General features: G+C 42.6%; 1 protein-coding gene across 1 annotated transcript in view; it reads right to left on the bottom strand.

Moving 5' to 3' along the window:
* STK32B (serine/threonine kinase 32B) overlaps nt 1-22,331 on the bottom strand; it is a 254,262-nt gene that overhangs the window by 59,094 nt on the left and 172,837 nt on the right. Inside the window, exons 7-8 of the mRNA XM_075569517.1 lie at nt 5,322-5,425; nt 2,780-2,896 (exon numbers count right to left, since the gene is read on the bottom strand). Coding sequence (XP_075425632.1) covers nt 2,780-2,896; nt 5,322-5,425 — 221 coding nt within the window. The remainder of the gene's footprint in view (nt 1-2,779; nt 2,897-5,321; nt 5,426-22,331) is intronic.

Below are 22,331 nucleotides of genomic sequence, written 5' to 3'. Positions count from 1 at the left end.
CCAAGATATATATAGGCAGACTTTTTTTACTTGCAGAAAAAAAAAAACATTCTTTGCAGTGGACTATTTCTTTCATTCCAGGGATTACTCCCGTTACAATGACCAATAATATTATTTACGTAATAATTACATAACTAATCACACTCACACAAACACACACATTAAATAATTTATAAAGCAGGACAATGTTGGAAAATACAGTTAGTTAGCAAGCTTGGTTGATGGTTATCTATGGTAGTTCATTCCGTGCGATGTTATCTGGGGAGCTACAGTTTCTTATTGTTTAATGTTAATTACTAAAAAGAATATATGAAGAACAACATGAAAGAGAATGTTACATATGATGTATAACAACTGACATGCATGTTATGTATTGTTGATTACCTTTCAATAAAACTTATTAACTGTGTAACTGCTGGACCTCTCTTTCAACACCTCTATGCTGTACAATCAGATCTGTGTGTGCCCCTGTCCCTTTTACGCATCATGCTTTCTGTTTCTTGATTATCCTTTCTTATGTTTTCTTTCTGTCTCTCTCTCTCTTTGTTTCTGGCTCCCTATTTCCTCTGCTTGATTTGTGTCTCGTTTTTTTATATTTTAAGTCTGTAATATTTTTAAAATGAATGCAAGTGCACAGCCTACCGCCTAGCCCCACTTTCATTCGCATCCTTCCAAAACAGAATGCTGGCAAGTGGGGGGGAGGGGAGTGGACATTTCAGTTTCTATTCGGATCACATACCTACGGTAGGCTGGAAAGCGAGTGTTCCAGGGCCCCGGTTTCAGGGGATCTGGACACTCACCCTGTTCACTGGTTTCAGCTTCCAAACCAATGAACGTGACCATCTCTAATATATACCAATAGAACTGCTACTTTGACCTAACTAAAATTATATATAGGTGCCACGTACAAAAAGGTTTTAATAAAAGTTATTATGAGACATCTACATTAAACGACGTGTGAATGACATATCAAAAACTGAACCTTGGGGGTCTTTATAGTTCATGCACAACATTCATGAGGTCTGTCATTTACATCAGTCTCACTTAACTGAACATCTGACAGATGTTTTCAGCAATACTCTAGTACTTCAATGGAGTCTTTCCAGTCAGCATTAAATAAACATTCTTGATTTATGCCAGAACCACAAACTAGAACCTTGAACCTAAATTAAACCCCTAGACCTTGATAGCTTTACAATACCTACAGTCTATGTAATATGCACTGTATCTTTATTCATCAAACCTAAGCATTGGTTATATTGTAAGCATATACACTGTATTTGTTTACTAATGACTGGTACCGCACTGTGAGAATACACAGAGACAGCAGAGAAGGTCAATTGCAATGCATGAATTATTACAATAATGTTCTCCATTCAAGGAATAGCATAAATGTAAAAGGTCAAACTAACTTTGCCTTTTTTTACTTCAGTGTTTGGTACTTTGTCTATTGTATTATTTCACCTATGTTGTCACGCCAGAGAAGAGATTGCAGCATGGAGTTTTATTATTACATAGAATTGCATTCCTACTTACTAATAAACATTTTACATATTGCTCTAAGTGTCACAATGGCTTCGGCAATAATCTTTGGATGAGTTGCTCTGTGGAGAGATGTGTCAACTCTATTCAGTGTCTGCTGGATTAGTCGGGGAACATTCTGTGTTCTCAGTAATAAAACTGTCTTCAATACCGAAGAGAAGTGGATATATTCAAGGATTTATATAGAGTAGAGAGAATTATTGTCGAGAGAATACATAAGCGAGTGTTTTCAATGGCCACATTTGGTTATATCCAGTGTTGATGTACAGCTATAGCAGCCCTTCTAAAACAGATTAGATCAATGACCTTAATTAATACTGAATTAGTGTGCTTTATGCTACAGTATGTTCAGATATCCACGTTTATTCTGCTTCTTAAGATAGGCAAAATGACCTTCATGTGAATTAATAAGAGTTCTGCATCTTTATATGTTCTAATTCAATGTTGCTCAACTCTTTCCTTAGGCCTCGGGCATGGTCAGCGCTTAGGCACTGACCCGTGCTGACGCGCGCTGCTGCTCGGCATTGAGCCCCTGCAGCCGCAATGAGAGCGGCTTTAGCAGGGGCTCGCGCACGTGTCTTACCAAATCTTTAGTTTCTGTGCTCGCCGGAGCGCAGGGCCGGTCACGTGAGGGGTTCGCCCAATGAGGGCGAACCAGCTCCGTGACGTCACTGGCCCGCCCCCAGACACACCCACGGACGGCGCACGCTCTAAGGCCAGGGAAAGCACCGCTTTCCTTGAGCCTCAGCGCGCCTCCGCACGGGCGAACTTTCTATGGAATAAGCCTTAGGGGACACCAAGCAGACTCACATTTTCAAACCTTGTGAAGAATTTGGCATGTGACGCAGCCCCGCCCCCCTGCTTCATATATAACATCAGCACTTTCTAAAAGGAGGCTGAGGGAATTCCAGAGGCATGATTGTGAATTACTTTGTAGTTTCCTGACTCCAACAAGGCCCAGACAGTATGCAGGAAACTGGGGCAAAATCCCAAATGTTCGAAACTCAACAACTCTTACATTAAAGCAGATTGGCCCCTGGATTGGAAAGATTTAAAGTGAATGGCAAAAGCACACGAGCTATAAAAGCCCCTCTCAGGAATATAGTTATAAGGAGTCAATTATGTCTAGATTAGTCCATACAATATTTGAGAGAAAACTGATAGTTACATTTAAATGCATTAAAACACTTATATCTGAAATAAATAGCATTGTTACTTTACAATACAACTATTTTACCTTTTTCAGTAATGCAACCATACTCTTGCACCAGGTGGAAGAAAAATGTACTCGTTCTATCTTGAACATATTGAGAATGTCATCGATTGGGGTTGTTGAATGAATCTCATAAGGCCTCTAGGAAAAATGAAAAAATACTTTTGAGTTATCATGCATTGCGTGGAAGGTACCAATCTCACCTGTGATATACATATACTGTCGCTGCAACTGCTGGTTGTAGGCTGCTTGCCTTGAGAATTCTTCACTAAAACCCATCCGATGCTGCGAGATTCTTGCAGCCAGACTAATGGCCCATCAAATGAACACAGCGGGGATACCTGCATTTGAATGGGATTCACGTTGTGCGAATCCTACCGGGCTGGGAGTTCCATTCAAACGCAGTGACCACCGCTGTGTTATTCCGATGGGCCATTAAAACCTGCTGTGGACCATCTCACGAGTTACTGCGAGGTGGCCACTGATTTTCCTTGGCAAGCAGTCTAAAACCATCAGTTGCATCTGTATATTGAAAAACATCTGCATACTATTTTGGGTGTACAGTACCTACTGTATGAAAGCTATCTTAACATGCAAACAGGCTTGACAGAGGGACGAGAGCTGGGACAACTATCTGTGTCCCGGACCTCATTGCAAGACCCATCCATGCGTTTGTCGGCAACGGATGTTTGGCCCCACCCAGAAGTCAGGCCCAAATTCCACATCCGCCCAGGCTGTTGTGTTGAATGTGGGGGAGGGGGAGGGAAGAAGGGGGAGAGGGATGGGGGTGGGGGTGGGTGTGTGAGGAGGGGGAGAGGTGGAGGTGGGAGGGATGGGGAGAGATGGGGTCTGTAAGGGAGGAAGGTAGGGGTGGGGGTGTGTGAGGGAAGGAGGAGTGGGGGAAGTAAGGGAGGGGGGGGTGTGAGGAAGAGGTGGTGGTTGTGAGAGGGAGGCAGAGGGGGGGTATGGGGGAGGCAGAGGTTGGGGGTGTGAGGGAGGGAGAGGTAGGGGGTGTGAGGTAGGGAGGGAGAGGTAGGGGGTGTGAGGGAAAGGAGGGGGTGGGAGGTATACGGGAAGGGAGGGGGATGGGGAGTGTAAGGGAGGGGAGAGGAGGTGGGGGATGTAAGGGGGGAGAGGAGGTGGGGGATGTAAAGGAGGGGAGGGAGAGGTTGGGGTGTAAGGGAGGGAGTGAGGGAGTGGTGGTGGGTGTAAGGGAGGGAGTGAGGGAGCAGTGGAGGGTGTAAGGGAGGGAGTGAGGGGGAGGTGGGGGGTGTAAGGGAGGGAGTGAAGGAGGGAGAGTAAGGTGGGGTGTAAAGGAGGTATGAAGAGGTGGGGGTTTAACAGAGGCAGGGAGAGGTGGGGGTGTGAGGGAGGGAGAGGTGGGGGTGTAAGTAATGGAGGGAGAGTTGGTGTTGTAATGGAGGGAGGGAGAGATGGGGGTGTAAGGGTGGATGAGAGGAAGAGGTGGGGTGTGAGGGAGGGAGGTGGGGTGTGAGGGAGGGAGAGGTGGGGGTGTGACGGACGGAGATGTAAGGGTGTGAGGGAGAGAGTGGTGGGGGTGTAAGGGAGGGAGGGAGGGAGGGAGAGGTGGGGGTGTAAGGAAGGGAGGGAGGGAGAGGTGGGGGTGTAAGGAAGGGAGGGAGGGAGAGGTGGGGGTGTAAGGGAGGGAGGGAGTTAGGGAGGGAGATATGGGGATGTAAGGGGAGGAGGGAGAGGTGGGTTGTGAGGGAGGGAGAGAGGGAGGGAGATATGGGGATGTAAGGGAAGGAGGGAAGGAGAGGTGGGTGTGTAAAGAAGGGAGTGAGAGGTGGGGTGTGTAATGGAGAGGGGGTGAGTAAGGGGAGGAGGGAGAGATGGGGTGTAAGGGAGAGAGGAGGAGCTGGGGGTGTAAAGGAGGGAGGGGGAGCTGGGGGTGTAATGGAGGGAGGAAGTGGTGTGGAACTGTGAGAAGGAGGGGTGTGAGTAAAGCAGGGGTGTGAGGGAGTGAGGTGTGGGGGTGTAAGGGAGGGAGGAAGGGGGTCTGCAACTGTGAGGAGGGGTGTGAGTAAGGCAGGGGTGGGGGTGAGGGAGTGAGGTGTGTCATTGGGAGGGAGGGGAGAGATGGAGGTGTGAGAGAAGGGGGAGGTGGGGGTATAAGCGAGGGAGGGAGAAGGTGCAGTTATAAGGTAGGAAGGGTGAGAGGTGGGGTATAAGGGAGGGAGGGGGAGGTGGGGCTATAATGGAGGGGGGAGGTGGGGGTATAAGGAAGGAAGGGGGAGAGGTAGGGGTATGAGGGAGACGGGGAGGGTGAGGTGAGGGAGGGAGAGGTAAGGGAGGGGGGAGGGATGTTGTTAGGTAGGGCGGGGATAAGGTGTGTAAGGGAGGAATGGGGAGAGATGGCGGGTGTAAGAGAGAGATACTGTAGGGGTGGTCTTGAAAGGCTGCCAACACAGGGCAGGGGCTGGGGGGAGGGTGGTGGTAACTCGTCCTGGACACCAGGAAAGCTGTTAGCAGCCCTGTATGCATTAAGCTCTAAAATTCTGAATGTTCAACTATATAAGATAACCTGAAATATAAGAATTCTTACCCAACCTCTCAGGAGTTCATAAGATGTAATTCCTAATGACCACCAATCTACAGGGTAGGAGTATCCAGACCCCACCTCCATGAATGACTGGAACACCTCTGGAGCTTGAGAATGAAAATGACATTGTCAGGTGCTTTCTGAATGAAATATTCCTATGTAATGTATTGTAACATAGAAAGTTAGTAATGGAAGAAGAAAGAAGAAGAAAGTTTTACAATTTACTCATCCGCATGTAAAAGCTTACACCCTATTTGATATCCATTTTCCAATGTACGGTGTGTTCGTCACAAGCATGCTGAAATATCTTACAGTATTGACTTGGTTCTTCCATATATTTAGTACCTTTCATAGAAAAATGGCCCACCTTGAATGACAATTCTACTAAGCTACATTACAGCTCTAGAACTTGTTTGATCCCAGACATTTTTCCTTGTATCTATCCCATGATTCTCTTGACTCCTATACTGTAGGAGCCTCCTGTAACCGCTGCCGCAACCCCTGCCGGAACCTGCCCGGCTGACGCGTCACACGGCAGAGCCACGCACCCGCGCATTGCCAAGCCAGTGTGCGCACGCTCTGAAAGGTGCCGTCGGCGCCTCCCACAGGGAGGAATCTTGGCCGCAAGTCCGCGTGACGTCAGTGCTCCGCGCCGCGCATAGCGCATGCGTGCTGGTTGCCCGGCACCCAATTAGCAGTAACCAGGGATGCCTCACCTGTAGGCTATTCCAGCCAATTACCGCCCTGACGCCATTGGAGGACCTGATCACACCCCTGCAAGGTAATTGGATCCTTCCTCCATATATACCTACTCCTGTCTGTCCTTCCTTGCTGAGCATAAACTCCTGTTTATGCATTGTGCTCACTGCTGCTGTTTCGTTGTGTCTTGATCCCTGCTTTGCCCTTGACCTGTCTGTTCTCTCCTGTCCTGACCTTTGGCTGTTCTACGGATTCCTACACTCTCCAACGCTTTGACCCTGGCTTCATCCCTTGACCATTCTACCTTCTCTGACCCTGGACCTTGGCTACGGAAATCTACCATCCTCCACTCTCCAACCCAGAACTACGGCAAGTACCCCGATTACCACGACCTCTCCAACCCTACTACGCTGTACGACTTGGACTACGCATTCCAGACCGGACTGCATGGTTGTGGGTCGGTGTCTTTCCATCCCCACCTCAGCCCCACGGTCTTTAGTCCTGTTTGTGGTGAGCGCAGCATGACACCTCCACCCACTTGGCTGTTGAAGTTAGGGCTTGTTCTATGCATCCTCTACCCTTTTACCTAAAACTTTGCTGAATTAACGGAGTTAACCATGTACTTTATTGATACACTTGAGACATTGGAAAGCTTCTATAATATCCATTTTATTGCTCTTCTTTCAGTCAACTTTAGTTTGTTTATCTCTCTCTAAGGAGATCCATAAAGTGCATTGCCATCAGTCTTAGACTCTGTGCTGCTCATCAGGCTTAAATATCATTACGACAACTCTGTCGTATTTACTTCATACAACATTCCCATAAACCAGCTATTTATCCATTCAACTACTTTGAATCAACTCCTGAATTATTTAAAGATGAAGTGCCTCTTGGCGAAATGCATTGCACATCCATATACAGCAACACATTATTTACCACTTTCTAGTTTAATTTTTATTCTTCGTTATTATTCTTTATCAAAATAAAATACACATTGATTAAAAGAGCAATCCATTTTTTTCTACATTTTTTTACAACTGGTTTGAAGCAGGGGGTCTCTGGAGCTGAACCCCATTAATTTCCGCTCTGGGGTCCCCCTGCTTCCAGAGATACTTATCTCCAAATGGGGGTGCCGGTATCTCTGCAGTTTTCAGCTTCGTCGTCACATGGGCCAATAGGAAGCCGGACCTAAATGACGTCACGGCTTCCTATTGGCCCACAGGGCCCTGGAAGCTTTGAAAAGCAGCCATATAGTGAACCCTCGAGTGGCTACTGGCACCCACTACATATCTCCAGAAGCAGAGGGTCCCTGGAGCTGAAATGAATGGGGCTCAGCTCTGAAGATCCCTTGTTTCAATTCTTTATTTAAAAAAATGAAGAAAAAAAAATGCTTTTATTGCCTCTTAAAAAACAAAACAAAAAAAACAACAACAACAATACAAGGGTTAGTGCTAAAGACTAGAGAAATGTAAATGTTTCACATAAGTTTTCAAAACTGCTGAATATTAGATTTTTTTTCTGCTCTAAAGAACCCCACACAATTGTAGATATTTTCCCATAGCGTAGAGAGAGAGAGAGGTATGTATGTATGTATATCTTTATTTACATAGGACCATTCAGGTACATAGCGCTTCACAGCAATAATGCAGGTGACATAATAATATAACACATTATAGGAATAAGCGCTTCAGACATGAAAGGGAGTACCTGCCCAGAAGAGCGGTTGTATTTGTATGGTGTGACATTGCACCATATCTCATAGACAGTCCATGTATGAATAGAAATCCACTTCAGGACTAATGTAGTAGTAAAATGTTAGGTGCTCGATGTAGAAAATTGTAAAGTTGTACAAAGAAACAAAACATGAGCGCCTGCACTCACTTTCATAACATACAAATACAACATATAGAAAGACAAAAGACCAACATTTGGGCCACTTAGTGGAATCATCCTATCTTATGAACTTTTATCATGAAAAATGCATGCAATGTTGTTTGCATTTTTTGCATTCACAATTCCTATTTTAACATATCACCACAAGGGCCTACATGCACTATGCTTCATTAGGCTACTTAACGTGAATCTCATGTTAATAGCAACAATGTATCCACTAAGGACAACACATAATGTTAAGTCATGTTATCTTCTGTAAAGCGCATAGTGGTAACTATAACAGATGTTAGTTATATTGCTATGCAAATAAGGCACTATTATATAATCTAATCTCACTTCTTTCCAAACGACACTTTTCTTTCTACAAGCGTTATGTCGCTAACTCCATTCATATTTCCCCATCTCTCCTTTCTTCTACACTCCTCAGTTCCCATGAACTGCTTTCCTATCTGCGCCCTGTTTCCACTCAGCTATACCCCCTGCTCTAAAACTCACTCCAACAAATCGTTCTCACACATCCGCTTTCTTGCCTTGCTTCTCCTCCTATCTCGCCCAATCTTGTTCCTGTCCTATTTCTACATGCTCTCGTCCTCGCCTCTCACATGGAACTTCTTCTCTTTGTGGAGTAAACCCACTAACCTCATAGCCATCCCTTGTCACCCTTCTCTCTCCCTTTCTCCTGTGCCCTTTGGAATGCCCACTCCCTTTCTAACAAATTTATCTCTGTGCATGATGTCTTTTTCTCTCACTCTCTGCTCCTCTTTGCTATAACTGAGATTTGGCTAACTCAGTCTGACTCTGTAATGGAAGCTGCCCTCTTTTATGGTGGCCTTTCTTTCTCCAATACTCATCACCCTGATGGCAGGAGTGAAGGTGTGGGGCTCCTCCTCTCCTCAATTTGACGTTACCAAACCCTTCCTATTCCTCCCTCTCATTTCCTTCCTTTGAGGCTCACACAGTCAGGCTTTTTTCTCCTCTCCCTTTCCATGTGGTAGTCATCAATTGCCCACCTACCTCTTCTCATCCGACTTCTGTCTCTCTCATTTTGAATCCTGGTTCTTCTTCTTTCTCTCCTTAGACTCCCCTGTTCTTCTCCTTGGGACTTCAACAGCCATATTGATGACCCCTCCCTCCCTTGGGCTTCCCGCTTCCTCTCTCTAACCTCTTATTTTGGCCTTCACCAATGGACTGTAGCCAGCATCCACAAGGATGGTCACTGCCTGCACTTGGTTTTCACTAAAAAAAATGTGCGCTCTCTGATTTCTCCATTTCACCCTTTCCTCTCTCTGAACATCTTATCTAGTTTTCTCACTTACTTCTCCACCTCCATCTACACCTTGTTTCTGCAGAAACCTGCGTTCCATTAATCTCCCGGCTCTTGACCCCACTTTGCTCTTCTCCCTTTCCTCTCTCAGCCCCGCTACAGACTGACAACCTGGTTAAGAACTAAAACTCTGCCCTATCCTCCTCTCTTGATCTACATGCCCCTCTCCCTCTCTCGCCCTTCTAACCCCAAATCCTGGCTAAACTGCCACACACACAGACACACACACACACGCTCCTCTCCTGCACTCGCTCCTCTGAATGTCTGAAATCTCATACTCGCAGAATTCCTTCACTACAAATGTATCCTGTTTCAATTCTGCCCTCTCCCAGGCAAAACAAACCTAATTTTCATCACTAATCAACACTCAGAAGTCTAACTCAGGCAGACTCTTCCCGTCTTTGATTCTCTACTCAAACCACTCTCTGTTAATTGTCTCTCCCTTTATTTCACCTCAGGACTTTGCTGACTATTTCTTTTTTTTTTATAACTTTGATTTTATTGGGTGATACATTACATATATGGTAACACAACCCATTGGCTTACAAAAGACCACTGTATTTTCTTCTCCACCCGCCGCCAAAAACAGGTAACTGACCGACAGGACTCACAAGACAGACAGGGAGACAGGATCTTAGGGAAGCTGGGGAGGGGAGGGGTGGAGGGGAGGGATGTAGAGGGGGCGACCTCGTTGATGGGAGCTTCTGTTCCATCTACCCGCTTTTACGGTATATGTGCAAATTTCCTTCTAATGATAATGGCCTTTGTCTCCGCCGCTCGGAGAGACCCCGCATCTGGGGTCTCCTGCCTACAGTCCGTCGTAGTAGATCCCTACGGTCCTGGATCCGTTTGGTCATCGGAGAACGCATGTTTTATCTATCATTGCAATATAGTGGTACTATCCACCCCCGGGATGTCTGTCTGTGCCAGCCATGGTGACCAGACTTTTAGAAACTTTGTGCCAGTGTCGTTGACCAGACTTGTCAACTGTTCCATCCGGCAAACAAACCAAATTCTGTTTCTGATTTTGGGTACAATTGGGATATCTGGTTGCTTCCACAATGCTGCGATCTCACATCTGGTGGCAGTGGCAAAATGTGTAATTAATTTATGCATTGTGTTCGAGAGCCCCAGGACCCGCCTGCCCAATAGGAACAGCCACGGGTCAGGAGGGATCTCCACCCCAATCAACCGCTGTAGCCACTCCTTAATTTCCGCCCAAATCGGAGCCACCTTTGTGCACGACCACAGCATGTGGCGCAGGCCCGCTCTTTCTCCATGGAAAATAGCTGAAGCGCTCAAATGCAGGTATATCTCAAAATGATAATAAGCCAGACCACTGTACCAGGGTACTAACAATTGATATAGTACCTATTGTGTCATATAATGGGTACTATCCTCCTGAAGACAGGTGGTGTGTGGTGCAACCCACTCACCACCAGTCTCATTGGCAGGTTCCCCTGAAAAATATGCAAATACTCACATCCTGGTAGGGCAGGCAGGCAGGCTGTGCAGCTACTCAATGCAATACAGGGAAAAGGGAGACCAAAAAGCGCACCAGCACAAACGGAGCAGGAAGAAACCAGGACAAAAAAATGATTAAAAGGGCACTTTAATTTTCTACCCCACTCATGTCAAGGGTCAATTTCTGACTATGTTTGAAAATCTGGTTATAAGAGACCTTCGTCTTCTAGTTCAGGGATTTTCCCTATCCTATATAGATCATGACAATTTGAATCAAAGTGAACGTTTAGCTTTAAAATCTTTGAAAAAGAATTCTACATTGGTCATTAAGAGTGCGGACAAGGGGGGTGCGGTGGTGGTGCAGGGCAGAGACGGTTACATCAGGGAGGCATTACGCCAACTGGATGATGGCCGGTCCTATCGTGTACTATCCGCCGACCCCACACCGCAATTCTTGGAGTTCCTTGTAGAACTGGTTGACTCAGGTGTTATTATGGAAGTTCTGTCGAAGGACGAGGTTAAATTCATTATTCCATCTCATCCCATTATTCCTATCTTCCACCATCTCCCAAAGATCCACAAGACATTGGTCGACCCTCCAGGTCGTCCCATTGTCTCTAGTATTGGATCTTTGGGAGATGGTCTGTCAAGATATGTTAATGGTTTTCTTCAGCCATTTGTTAGGAAATTGCCCTCATTTATACGGGACTCTGGTGATCTTCTTGATCAGATCAAAAATGTTAAATGGGGTAATGATTACCTGTGGGTAACACTTGATGTTACCTCTCTGTATTCTGTTATACAACATGACCATGGTTTGGCAGCGGTCCGCCAATTTATTGAGATACCAGAAATATCAATTTTTCAATCGGCTTTTATTTTGGACGCTATACACTTTTTACTCACGCACAACTTTTTCACATTTAATGGTAAGTTTTATTTGCAACGTATTGGCACTGCTATGGGTACAAGTTTTGCTCCTTCTTTTGCGAACTTATTTATGGGATGGTGGGAAGCACTTTTTATTTATTCGAGCACTAATTTATTTCGTCACAATATTGTTTTTTATAAAAGATTTGTGGACGACCTAATTATTATTTGGAGGGGGGATGTCACTACACTTCACACTTTTGTATCTTATCTTAATAATAATCTTTATAATCTAAGATTTACATTAAATTTTCATTTCCATCACATTGAATTTCTGGATCTACAATTATTTGTAGACATAGACAAAAAAATCCAAACGGATGTTTATAGGAAGCAAAATGCCAGGAACACCTTTCTTAGGGCGGACAGCTGCCACCCATCCCATGTCATAAAGGCCATACCAAGGGGACAGTTCCTCAGACTGAGAAGGAATTGTTCCACTATGAGTGGTTTCCTTTCTCAGTCTGAGGAGCTTACAAGGAGATTTTTGGAAAGGGGATACCCCAAATCACATTTAGCAATTGCATTTGAAAATGCATTACATACAGAGAGAGCATCATTGTTGCCCATACATCCAATTGGAGATTCTCGCCTTGCTAACAATGTTAAGACAATTGGTATTAAACAGGACTCACATGGACTGACAGAATTAAAAAACAAATGTCCTCTTTTTATTTCACAATTTAGTAAACAAAGTGGAAAAGTAAACTCTATAATTTCAAAACATTGGAATGTCTTATCCATGGACCCTGTCCTTAAAAAATATGTGGATTCTGGTCCTACTTTTGTATATCGTAGAGCGAGAACAATTGGATCTCATGTTTCACCAAGTGAACTCAAATCTTCTGGTCTCAAAAAAACTTTTATCACTAGGGGTTCCTTCAAATGTGGCTCTTGTAGTGCATGTAAACACATGAAGCCTGCCAAAAGTTTTTTCCAGTTTGCCTTGCCACCGCCACATGGTGTGAATATATTACCAAATAAGGAATTTAAGATTAACAGTTTTATAAATTGTAAAAGTCAATTTGTGATTTATCTAATAACATGTGGTTGTGGCAAGAGGTATGTGGGGAGGACGACTAGAGCCCTTAAGGTCAGGATGTTAGAGCATTTAAGGCTCATAAAATTGAGAGACACTAATCATCCAGTCTCAAAACATTTCACTGAATGTGGTCAGGGCGGAATTAATAATTTTTCCTTTTTGGGGATTGAATCAGTTATTTCTAAATCTAGAGGAGGTGATCATATCAACCTTCTGGACCGTAGGGAGGCGTATTGGATCTTCACTCTCCAAACGCGCTTCCCTATGGGCTTGAACATTGACTGGCAACTAACACATTTTTTGTAAACATTTTTGTGATAGACGTATTATGGTGTAATTAGTTGGTAATACAGATTAAATAAGACAATTGTCATTATATTGGACATTATATTCTTATCATTATAACCTTTGAACCTATGCCTTATCATGCAAATATTATGCTAATATGTAAGCTTAAATTGTTCTTTGATGTATCTTGTGGATAATACTTCATATTTTATAATGGTTGTATTTCCCTGGTTCCTATGATTTAGGTACACAATCTGTGTTATGCAGTATGTATGTGTAATATGTCTTTAAATTTACTTTTCTTGCACATTTTTTTAATCATGTCTAGAGGTTTTTATTTTTAACTTTTTTTTGTATATAACTTAGTTGCAACACAGCTAGTTTTTTTAATCCACCTTGTTCATGTTTTTCCTTGATATAATAGTACCCTTTATTAAGCATTAGTTTAGTTTAATATAGCTTTATTTCGTTTAAATATGCTTGTCCAGTTAGCAGCAATGTATTTTGTTCTGCTGGAATGGTCAATCAAGCTTTGTTATTGTGTTCCTATGTTTGCCCACATCCAAAATGGCCACACTGCCTTTGGTACTTCCTTTTGCCCTTAGATCGGCACTGAGTCGCTCTGTTATGACGTCATCAGGTTCTGATTTTTGGCGCGAAATGGCCCACAGGTAAGAGGGTATATAATGGATGTTATCACATTGTGTTTTATCCTTGAAAAAGAACGCTGCGACGTTCGAAATGCATTGGATGGGTCTTTTGCCACATTAAAGTGCCCTTTTAATCATTTTTTTGTCCTGGTTTCTTCCTGCTCCGTTTGTGCTGGTGCGCTTTTTGGTCTCCCTTTTCCCCGCTCTTTCTCCACACTGCTTGGGGCAAAGCGGAGAATAGCCTCTGACAAATTTAGATAGTTTTGTTGGGGTGTAGTACCAGTGCATCAGGACTTTATATGCGTTCTCCTTTAATGTGGTAAAGATAGAGCTTTTAGCAGCTGCCTGCAGGATCCCATCCCAGTCCTCGTCCTCTAGTGTCTCCCCTAAATCTGCTTCCCACTGTCTCATGAAGCTAAGTCTGGGCTCGTCTTCTGTCCCAGGGCAGATCACTTCCTTGTACATTCTAGAGGTTAGTCCCCTCGTGTCCGTTCCTCTGAACACAGCTGCTCAAAATTTGTTCTCCGGGGCCGAATAGGGGCCTTGTTATAGAATGCCCTGATCTGTAAGTATCTAATGAATTCAGCGTTAGGAAAAAACCAGAAGTTTGCTGCTGGTATAAAGATAGGCTCTACATATAGAAAAACAAAAAGAATGATTCCTGCGCTCCTACCAATTAAGCTAAAATAAAATAGTAATCTCATGAAAAAGGGTTATTTAGTTAAACCCTTTGGCCAAAGTGTCATAAGCCTGCAGCCCCGGTGGGAGATGTGGCCATTACGGATCGTGTGGTGCATGATACCTGCTGGTAACAGGAGGGCTGAGTCGTCCGCCGATGGTAGTGGGGACACAGGACTAGGCTTCTTGGGTTCATACCCCACATATCTCTTTAGCAGTGCAGCGCCTCCATCTGAAGGATGGTAGTCCATGGTAGTTCACCAGTCCAGGGGACAATAATTACATATATTCAGTGTAGGTACCTGCAATCGGTTGTGCCTTAACGGGGCTGCAGGCTTATGATACTTTGGCCAAAGGGTTTAACTAAATAACCCTTTTTCATGAGATTACTATTTTATTTTAGCCTAATTGGTAGGAGTGCAGGAATCATTCTTTTTGTTTTTCTATATGTAGAGCCTATCTTTATACCAGCAGCAAACTTCTATAGGGAGGAGCGCGGTAATATGTACAGTCTTTCACAGATATTAGGCCAATCCTTTTCCTTGCTGCACACTCCTTAAGGGCATTTTATTATAGTGTCACTGAAACATCATAGGGGTAGGTTTATTGGCTCAGTTGCTTTACAAAGCATTTCCTTGGAGGTGTATGTCTCCTCCCTTCAGAAAAGATCCCCCACCAATTTTCCAATTAGTACAGGTATATTACACTTCAGTGTCAGTCTGAACATCACCCTCCAAGAGTAGGTGAAGGTATAAGGCTGACAGAAAGAGCAATATATGTAAGTTTTATTATATTCAGACCAGGGAATTTGTGCACCCACGTAGTAAGGTAACTACTGTATGATACTGGCTTTAGCCAGCTTTTAATTGAACTGTTCACAAAAGCATATGCTTTATTTAACCCTTTCAGGGCTTTCTCACATTTTTCACCAGTCCATGGGACAATAATGACATATATTCAGTGTAGGTACCTGCAATTGGTTATGCCGTGGCGGGGCTGCAGGCTTATGATGCTTTGGACAAAGGGTTTAACTAAATAACCCTTTTTCATGAGATTACTATTTGATTTTAGATTAATTGGTAGGAGGGCAGGAATCATTCTTTTTGTTTCACTGAAGGATGGTCCCTGGACCATCAATACAGGCAAAGGGCACCCGCAGTCATCCTAGCTCTTCCCTGCCTCTCTAGCAGAGGCAGAGGTATGGTCCACACTCACTCTCCCCCAGAGGGATGAGGACTGGAGAAGGCCCAATAACCAGCCTCTCCACTGTGTGACCAGCCTTCCTCAAGTGGGGAAAGGCACTCCCGAATTTGGGGTTGTACTGCCCTTAAGTACTGCCAGGAGGAGAGCACCAGGTCTGCCCCATGATTGGTCATGCCCAGGCCTGATGTCACCGGCTACCGCTGTCACTCAAATGCAGCTCCATGGAGGGTAAAAAAACCCATATCAACTACTGGCAAGGCCTGCTTGCACCATCAAACTAGTAACCACAGATGGCAAAAAAGGGGGATGTGGAGTGAGCACAGCAAAAATAGAGCAGGCTGGAGGCATGTGAATAGAAAATACTTTATTGCGGCATAACAGCCCAAAAATTAAAAACACACAAGGAGAATCCTCTGACGCGTTTCTCGCCTCTAGGGCGCTTTGTCAAAGAGTGATTCTAGATTGGAGGGAAACACAATTAATAGCCTCCTCCCCTGTGTGCAGGTGCACTGCGAACCGCCACCAGTGAATCTACACAGCTGGTGATTAACTACCACTGATCAAGTCGGAGGGAAGGAAGCCGTGCACCTGCACACTGTAAGCAAGCATATATACCAGCAGATGTATCCATATTCTCTATACTTAGTTCTTATGCTGGTTATGTTCATCCAATTCACAGTTTGGACGGTCACAAATGTAATTTGTAACTCACCTTCCCTATACAAAATGTAGCCGTATGACTGAAACAAACATATAACAATAACACAAAACAGCTACATTATTAATATATTATTACCAATAGTGGAGGAGGGAGTGGAGTTATGCTGCCATGAGCAGAATGGCAGAGAAGAAAGAGCAGGCCTATGCCGTGATGCTGTACTATGCTGTGTATGCTGCGCTGCCAATAAAGAACCACAGAAAGAAGCTGCTGTGTGTGTATCAACAAGAAAAAAACAAAAAAAGTATGAAAGCGCCGAATGGGTTGTTATTTGAATATGGGCACTGGAGCAAAATAAAAAAGAAAAAATCACAAAAACAAAAAATGCATGTGACATGAACCAGTCCGGTGCAAATGAGTGTTTGCTGATGTTACATTAAAATATAAATGGAATTAAAGTAATCACAACCCGATGGTGGGTGCAGCTTCTGATAATAGGGAACCCCCAGTCCCTAGTGTGGGCGTAACAACAAGAAAGAAAAAAGTGAGAAGCGCAGACAGTGGGGTTGTGATTAAACTAAAATTCTTTATTAAATAAACTAGTCCCAGGAAAATCCCTCTAGGACAACAATGTGAAATCAATACATAAATAGTAATTTAAAAGTAGTGCTGATGGAATGGATGTGCGGTACCAGTTAATCAGTCTCCAGGGGATTGAAAACGGGAATTACCCGATAGACAGTCTTGGTCCTTTAGATAGTGCACTGCCCGGGCAGGTATTGGTGAAGAGGGGTACCCCAGGGTTGAGACAGTATTGGAAAAGCTCACCCTTTAAATACTGCAGATCCTTGGCGGTCCTGCTGTCCCTCAGATCACGGAAACCGCTCCGGTGCACACAGCATGGATGTGCTGTAACTCGCGATACCACGCAGCCCTCCGGGTGTCCGGGTCTGATGTCACTTCCGGCTGTGACGCACAGACCCTTCCCGGTAGTCTCTGGGCTCCGTCTTTCAGCGCTCCACCTCCTGATGGTACAGTGACCACACAAACAGCGCGGCAAGTGGTATTAGCCGCTTCCTTCAAACGCACTGTTTAGCCAGCAAACACTCTATTTGCTCCTCCTCCTACGCGTTTCACCAAAAGGCTTCGTCAGGGATAACGTTACACCAAGCACCTTCCTATTTTATAGCCTAGTTAATTACAATCGTTTGAATGCCCAATTAGTGGCTCATGGTCTAAAACATAAATTCAGATAAGTAACACTCTTGGAACATAATGGTGCAAACATTATATATGGCTGGTTCATGTCACAAAAAGAAAAATAAAACAAAGAAACACACACAAAGAGATTATACAAAACAATTAATAAATTTAAAGTGCATATAGAGATATTTAAAATATGAATTTGGTTAAATTGATATTAAAATTGATATTACACAAACAATGATACAATAAAATGAATTGAATACATTCCTTATTGATACAAATGATAACGATCAATGTTAGATACTGAAAAACAATGATAAAAAGTATTTATTATCTTATTAAAAGTTATTTTGTTGTTATTGTATATAATAGATTTGTTGTTAGTTTTATATATATATATTAACTGAATATCTATAACACATTAACAATTCAAAATAAATAGCCTATTGGCTAAATAAACAAATAGTTGATACATAAAGCATAATCCTATATTCATTAATTAAAGTGAATCATTCTGAGATATTTGTAAATATTGTCTATTTTGCTTAAAACTACCTCATTGAAGGTGCATTCTTAACCTACAGACTTTATCACATAGAATGCTAACACATATAAATATAAATATAATTAATCCATATATAGTGCAAAAAATGTGTTTATTTTTTGAAATGTATGTGGTTTATAAGATTTATAACAAATAAAATATAATATATAAAAGTGAAGTCAACTGTTTTATTTTCCACCTCTATTCTTATTGATATTATATTATTGTTTTAATCTTACTTGTTCAAAATGTGGGAATTTGTGACATACTTCAAACTACTGGAAAGCTAAAAGATCCAATTCTTCGTTCAGACCTACTGGACTCATCGTTTGTAGTTTAAATATCCAGTAGGTCTCCTGTTTCCTGAGTTTTAGAAGTCTGTCACCCCTTAGAGTTGTATGACTAATGTGTTCGATACCCACAATTGATAAACCTCCTACATCTTTATTGTGGGCTATTAAAAAATGACGAGAAACCCCATGTCCAAGGAAACCTCTTAAAATGTTTCTTCTATGCTCAGTGAAACGTTCCTTTAGACTTCTCTTCGTGCGGCCTATATAATAAAGGCCGCATGGACAACTCAACAGATAGACAACGTATGTTGTATTACAGTTTATAAACTGTTTTATTTTGAAGTTCTCTCCCGTAACATTGGATACATAATCAGTACATTTATTTTTAATGTGTTTACAGGTTAGACAATTCGTACGTCCACATTTATAGCAACCACCTGGGCATGATGGTAACCATGTGGTCTGTTCTGTTCCTGTTATATTCTGTTTGATTTTATTTTGTTTTAAAACTGTAGGAGCTAAAACATTCTTAAGATTTTTTGCTCTTCTAAAAACAATACCTGGTCTGTTTTTGAATGTCTTGCCTATAACTGGATCATTTAATATGATACCCCAATGTTTTGTGAGAATCTTCTTAATTTCATTACTAGCCCCATTGTATTTTGTAATGAATAAACAGTCATCTTTATCTTTGTTTTCTGTTGTGGGTAAAAAGTCAGTTTGATTGAGCAATTCTTTATTGGTGTTATTTTTATTAAAATTATTATTTTCTTGTATCAAACACAATCTGTTTTGCCCCTTCACCTTTAACAATGCTGCATCTAGTTTGTCTTTGCTATAACCTTTTGCTAAAAATTTCTGAAAAAGTGCTTCTGATTGTTCAATAAAATCTGAATCTTTTGAGCAATTCCTAAAAATTCTTAAAAATTGCCCATAGGGTATGTTATTGATCCAAGCTTTTGAATGGTTGCTAGTCCGCTCTAGATAACTGTTTGCGTCTACTTTTTTAAAAAATGTTTTGGTCAGAATTTTGTCCCCTTCACTGAATAAAGTTAAATCTAAAAAATTAATGGTGACCGGATGATGCTCATGTGTAAATGTTAAATTCAATTCATTATTATTCAAATACTTATAAAATTCTAAAAGCTCTTCCTGGGTGCCCTTCCATATTATTATTATAATTCCCGTTTTCAATCCCCTGGAGACTGATTAACTGGTACCGCACATCCATTCCATCAGCACTACTTTTAAATTACTATTTATGTATTGATTTCACATTGTTGTCCTAGAGGGATTTTCCTGGGACTAGTTTATTTAATAAAGAATTTTAGTTTAATCACAACCCCACTGTCTGCGCTTCTCACTTTTTTCTTTCTTGTTGTGTGTGTATCACTGTTCCTGGTGTGAGAAGGAGAAAGTGTCAGTGGGGGTCCCTCCTCTGGAGACCCCAGAGGATCCCTACTGGCTGGAGGCACTGCACCACCCAGAGAGAACAAGAGAAAAGTAACCTGTCCCACACCACCTCCTGTCCCTGTCCTGGTTCTCCCCACAACACCACGGAGCCCTCAGCCCTCCTGTTTGCTAGCAGGTCACAGCACCAAGACCGTGTAGAGTAACCAGAAGGAGTGTACGCCACCCAATCTCATGTTGGGTGGGGTGAAAGAGGGTTACATATATACATGTGCAATCGAAATAAACACTGGCATAAGGTTTAATTCACCTATCTGAGCTACTCTGCATCTCTGATCCTTTTCTCCTGCTCCACTGACAAAGTTCTGTGGGGAAGATCATGTGACCAGGCAGTCATTAGATACAATTGAGCTTGTGCACTGCTAGAGAGAGGGCAGGGCTCAAAAAGGGTTGTGCCAGAGCCTGTTACAGAAAAGGAAGAGGTTGTGCCTTTATAAAGGGTTGCTATAGGAACAAAAATGTTCGTTACATTAGAATACATTAAAAAAATAATAATAACACATGCGGGATATTGCTTGAACTGCAGTTTTAATCCAATGTTCAATTGCTTCTCTCTTGAATTTTTCCTGCATTCACGTTTCATGGACTTTCACAGATTTCACCATCGTCCTCAGTTACTGTCCTTTCATTTTCAAAGTACAGGAGATGTAATGCAGTGAGGAGGCAGAGATGGTATAGTTGAAAAAGATAAGGGAGAGCTGGGCATAGGCAGAGCCATCTTAACAACATAAGGGGCCCCCGGGCAAAGCAGTGCAATTGCTCCTGATGAAGCTGACGTTAGTTCAGTGAAACGCGTTGAGTCCCCACATCCTATGCAGTGAGCACCATTCCAGAAGAGAGGAGACCGCCCGCGCAACAGGTTCGTGGTGCTCACGGGAGGTATCACCGCATCAAACGGATCTCCACGATAGCTGGATGTATCCTCACAGCCCTCCGTTCCGGCACTTCCGGGTTAATGACGTCACTGGAAGGCGACACTGCAACTCGCGTCGCAATCTTCCCACCGGTAGCCGAGTGAGCCCACAGCAATAGGGCAAGGTATACAATAGAATAAATAGCACTTATCCAACGCGTTTCGAAACCTTACGGTTTCTTCATCAGTGACGTCATTAACCCAGAAGTGCCGGAACGGAGGGCTGTGAGGATACATCCAGCTATCGTGGAGATCCGTTTGATACGGTGATACCTCCCGTGAGCACCACAAACCTGTTGGACTCTTTACCCATGTGAGTGGGGATTCAGGACTCCATATATACACCCGCTTGGAATCGGGAGATCGAGGAACTGCTTCTATCACCAATGACGACTTCTGATCTGGCGTTCTTTCTGGTGCACGGGTAACATAACCCCTGACATGCTTGTTTAAATTTTGTTTGATGTACTGTACGCACAATACCTACCTTATCTGATGGTTGTTTTAATATAATTTTTAATGCACTATGAGCGTTGTGCGCTGTGTCTTTTGTGTATTTGTCTAAACTTCTAGGGGGTGTTCTGAGCCATCCCTGGTTTCACAGCTGCAGATGCTCCACAATATTTAGTGTCCATAAGGTCACGTATTAATTATATAATTATATATTTTTATCACTGATTACCACTTCACGTTGTGTATTGACTGTAGTTGCGCACTATATATTCGTTTACATCTTCACATCAAAGGGAGACGGCTTGGATACCACCTCTCTGGCGTGAGACTCATTGCTCTTCTATTATGTGCCTAATACTTTTGTACACATTGTGAGTACATTTCATTCAGCTTTTATTGTGATAAATTTTTATTGGTCTGCACTATGGTCTCTTTCCATTGTGTTTCCTCCTGAGCCATACAGTGAGAAAGAGCCCTCCTGAGTTCCTGCATATTTTGCTCCCCGTTACATACTGATTCTCCACACTGTTTGTAAGTAGGCATTTTATACGAGCCAAGTCTTGTTATACCAGTCATCTGTGATTCTACTGCACTATTATTTTATCTTTTCTGGTTTGGGGTGTTCCTGAAAATTAGCTCCCTTTAAACCCTGGATCTATATCTCTAATATCACCCCATTTTTTTGTGAGTCCCTCTAATCAAAAACAATTTGTGCCCCAAATAAGATGATTTCCTTTGACCATTTTGAGTCAGTAATATTGGTTCTTTAACATCCAACAGTCATCTACCAGTGTCGCTTATATCATTCCAACAAAAGTTATTTAAATTATGTTCTCTTGTGACTATATTGACATATTTTTGAAGGAGGGCCTTCCTTTCAATCAACTTTCATACGACCTAAGTATTTTTTTTCTTCTGGTATTCGTATACATTGTTCAATCTATTATTATGCAGCTTATAAATATTCATTGTAATGATTAACGAACAGAAATCGTATCTTATCTTCATGCACAATGCTAAATGATAAATAATTTCCATAACGTAAGTTACTAATGTACAATTAAATCTCAGATTTCAGGATCAGAGTAATTGTCAGTACTATTAATTGTCATCTTTTAAATCAGATGCGAGCATATGTTGCACTTAATAAAAATGTAATGGCTGGAAGATAAAGGTGAATTTCAAATAATTAAAAGAGGAAAGATAACTTTCCTTTGATGTTTTTTTTTCTATAACTATCAAAGATATAACACCCACCACTAAAAATGAAGGGCATGTTCTCAAGAAAAGAAATAAATAGGATCG

This window comes from Ascaphus truei, chromosome 1, assembly GCF_040206685.1.
Source record: "Ascaphus truei isolate aAscTru1 chromosome 1, aAscTru1.hap1, whole genome shotgun sequence".
NCBI classification, from domain to species: Eukaryota; Metazoa; Chordata; class Amphibia; order Anura; family Ascaphidae; genus Ascaphus; species Ascaphus truei.
The sequence above is the reverse complement of the archived record's forward strand: the minus strand, read 5'-3'. Positions and strand labels throughout refer to the sequence as shown.